The sequence below is a fragment of the Octopus bimaculoides genome, chromosome 5 (assembly GCF_001194135.2).
Source record: "Octopus bimaculoides isolate UCB-OBI-ISO-001 chromosome 5, ASM119413v2, whole genome shotgun sequence".
Classification (NCBI taxonomy): Eukaryota; Metazoa; Mollusca; class Cephalopoda; order Octopoda; family Octopodidae; genus Octopus; species Octopus bimaculoides.
The window spans coordinates 114,191,459-114,195,681 of NC_068985.1; the positions used below are offsets into that span (position 1 = coordinate 114,191,459).

General features: G+C 37.2%; 1 protein-coding gene across 3 annotated transcripts in view; it reads right to left on the minus strand.

Annotated features, from left to right (window-relative positions):
• The window catches only part of LOC106878623 (plexin-A1), an 803,747-nt gene that overhangs the window by 572,617 nt on the left and 226,907 nt on the right, over positions 1-4,223 (minus strand). For all 3 annotated transcript variants that reach the window (XM_052967952.1, XM_052967953.1, XM_052967951.1), the window contains exon 3: positions 1,632-1,817. In XM_052967952.1, coding sequence (XP_052823912.1) covers positions 1,632-1,817 — 186 coding nt within the window. The remainder of the gene's footprint in view (positions 1-1,631; positions 1,818-4,223) is intronic.

Consider the following 4,223-nt stretch of genomic DNA (forward strand, 5'->3'; position numbering starts at 1 on the left):
TATATATATATATATATATATATATATATATGGTTTCGTCAAACTACTTCATTCTGTGAGTTTTTCTCACTGGAGAAAGATGTTGTGGCCTGCCACTCACAGTCCTTGAATATCTCATGAGGTTGGTGATTTTGTGTCGCTATTTGAGCTATATTTTTTAGCTCCAATTTCTAGCAATTGCAGGTGCTATTTTGGTCCCTTAATTATTTTACCTGTTTGGTTTTTAATTGCTACAGCCATCAATATCATAATGTATTTAATATATAATAATATACTAATTTATCGTTATAATATCTTATTGTATTTACTCTTTTACTTGTTTCAGTCATTTGACTGTGGCCATGCTGGAGCACTGCCTTTAGTCGAGCAAATCGACCCCAGGACTTATTCTTTGTAAGCCTAGTACTTATTCTATTGGGCACTTTTGCCGAACTGCTAAGTTAAGGGGACCTAAACACATCAGCATCGGTTGTCAAGAGATGTTGGGGGGACAAACACAGATACACATGCATACATATATACATATATACGACGGGCTTCTTTCAGTTTCCGTTTACCAAATCCACTCACAAGGCTTTGGTCAGCCCGAGGCTATAGTAGAAGACACTTGCCCAAGGTGCCACGCAGTGGGACTGAACCCGGAACTATGTGGTTGGTAAGCAAGCTACTTACCACACAGCCACTCTTGTGTATTTATATATATATATATATAAGGAGAGCGGTTGAAAGAGAGAAAGAATTGATGAGTAGCCATCAAAAGATAAATCCATGCTAATGGAGAGTTCAGTGAATATCAGGTTGTAAAACTTTAATACAGTATTAGAACACAGAGAATCCAAATGGGACTGGCTGATATGTATGTATATAGATAATCAGCTAAAATGATCTTTAAGAGAAACATATTTATGATAAAAGCAGAAAAGCATTAATTTCACATGTGATATTCCTGATGATTTGGGTAAACGTAGCTATTAAATTAATTTCCATTTTTTTTTCTATGGGGCAAAGATCCCAGGCACCTTCCACTTAGGGTCCTATCAGAAGCATCCATCATTAAACTTCCTGATTGGTTTCCCAACCATGACCAATTGAGAGTATGGATATTATTTAGCCGTCTCATTTTTGGTCCACCCTTAAGTCTTCTGGTTGGTTCATCTTGAAGAATGTGTCTCGTGATTCTTTCCTGCAACATTCTCATCCCATGTCCTTCGTAGCAGTGCTGTAACCTCTCAATGCAGAGGACTAGTGGCTCAACCTGGAGAAACTCCCTGATCCCTGAGTTATGTACCCTGTTGAGTAATGTTACTCAAGAGAACCTTCTGAGGAACTCTGGTTTAGTCACTTGTATTCATTATTGTACTCTTTCTGTCATTATCTAACATTTACAACCACAGGTGAGAGTAGGCACACAAACTAAATTGAAGATTTATATTATGTGTCACAAAAACATAATTACACATGCAATATTGATGTCTAACTTAACGAAACAGCTGTTGAATATGAAGTATGAACTATGTGAAATTTATGCTTTTCTATTTTTATTCTGTATATACACACACATTATATATATACATATATATATATTCACAAATGGATATAAAAAAGGGAAGATAGAGGAAGTGTGTTCTTACTTTGATGATGGTGCCAACGGTAGTTCCAATGAAAGCCACAGTGTAATCATAAGTTATCGATACAGCTACAGCAGAAGCTATTATCGAAGGGAAATCCTGTGTAATGGGAACCTCCACTGGTACAGTCCCAGCTATTGGTGTGTTGATATCTAAAGTTCCACAGTAATTGTCATCAATTTGGAGTGTCTGAAAGAGATTTTAAAGAAGAAACATCAAGATTCATGAATTATTTTATTGTAATAATTAAAACAGCAACAACAATAATAATAATAATTCTTTCTACTATAGGTAGAAGACATGAAATTGGAGGAAGGGGATAATCAATTACATCGACCCTAGTACTAAAGTGATATGTTTTTTTCATTGACCCCAAAAATATGAAAGGCAAAGTCAACCTTATAGAAATTTGAACCCAGAATGTAATGATGAATGAAATGCCACTAAGTATTTTGCCTGGCATGCTAACAATTCTGCCTCAATAATGATAATCCTTTCTACTATAGGCACAAGGCCTGAAATTCTGGGGAGCAGGGCTAGTCAATTACATTGACCCCAGTGCTCAACTGGCACTTAATTTATCGACCCTGAAAGGATGAAAGGCAAAGTTGACTTCTGCAGAATTTGTACAGAAAGATTGATGAAATAGCACTAAACATTTTGCCTGGCATGCTAATGATTCTGCCAGCTCGCTGCCTTAAATAATAATAATAATAATAATAACAACAACAACAATAATCCCAAATGGGAGATAGTACCAACTGGTACTCTTAAACATTATGGCTAAATATCAGACAACCCAAAAGTATCAACAATACAAGAAATTGTTCTCATGTATTGCCCGCTTCTTAAGAAAAAACACTTAATCTGAGAATACTTGGTTCTCATAAAACTCTTTCAAAACTGAAATATTACAAATTTAACAATCTTAGTCCTTAGCATCTGGTCTCCTTCTCCAATAATTTATCATTGTTAATCCTAAATAACTCCCACAGTAAAGTGTCCAACTTGCTCTTACTTGAGATCTCTGGGTGATGCTTGGAACACTTTGTATAAAGCAGAGTAAAAAACAATGTAAATAATAATTATAATATAATAAAAACACATACACTAATATAACAAGAAACTAGACCCCATAACAAAAACTGATGCAGCACACCAACCAGAGGAGTCTACATTCACCCAAATTCCACAAAAATAACACAATGCTGCTCACAACTCAGGGACATGGCAGTGCATTAGATGGTGCAGTAGAAACTTGCATAAGACTACCAAAGAGTAAATATTATTACAGATATACATATACAAAGATTGTCAATGCATACAGGCATGTCCTCTACATCCCTCTCTCAGCTGAGAGATCCTAGTCTTGCAGGCTTGGGGGTGTTGGCGCCAGGTAAAAGTGCCGGTGTCATGCAAGAGCACCGGTTCCAGTGTCACATAATAGTGCCTGTGCTGGTACCATGTAGAAGTGCCTGTGCCGGAGTCACAAAAAAGCACCCAGTACATTATGTAGAAGGGTTGGCATTAGGAAGGGCATCCAGCCATAGAAAACATGTCAAAACAGACATGTGGAGCCCAGGAAGCTCTTCAGCTGGTCAGCTACTGTCAAACTATCTAATTCATGCCAGCATAGAGAATGGACATTAAATGATGATGTTGATGATGATGATGATGATGGTGAGGATGAAAATGACCATTTTAACATCCTCTTTTTTGTGCTTGCCTAAGTCAGTAGGAGCTTATTTAGGTAAATTTTCTATAGCTGGATGCCTTTCATATGCATACACACAAACATCATACACATACACACCATACACACACACACACACACACACACACACACACACACACACAAGGCTTCTTCCAGTTTCTTTTAACCAAATCTCACTCGCAGGTGTTTGGTTGGTGAAGAAGCCATAGAAGACACTTGCCCGAGGAGATACACACTGTGACTGAACCCCAAACCATGTGATTAGGAAACAACCCACGCAGCCATGTCTGTAGTGCTATTAGAGAGTGGAATTAATTACCAAATTACCAATCCTAAGGACTTTTGAGCTTGTGAAAGGGGTGGGTTAGCATTTTAGTATCTCACCAATCAATACGATATAGTATTATACCGATGACAGTCTTTTCTGCTGACAGACACTTTAATAGAAATATCTAGTAATTTATTTCTCATAAATACAACCAATTTAAAGTGAACATAAACACTAAAGGTGAACGGTTCACCAGGTCTTCAAATTTTGACCTTTACTATGCCGCAGGTAACTGTGGTCACAGTATTGTTTTATTATGTTATAGCACTGTCACTAACCTGGGTCATCGACTAAATGAAATTTGAAGCATTCATCACTACTGTAGCTACTGCAGCAGTATAGAGAAGGAAACAATGACATCATTGTTGTTGGCGGAGGTGATTGTCATCTGCGTAATGTGATGTTATAAAGCAGCATGCTAAAGGTTAAGCTAGTTATAAAAGTAAATCATTAATGGAACCAGAGTCACTAAAGATACATGGCAGTGTTCAGACAATATAAGTCTATCATCTGATAGAAGAAGAGTCACTGGTTCAAATCTCACCACTGGCAG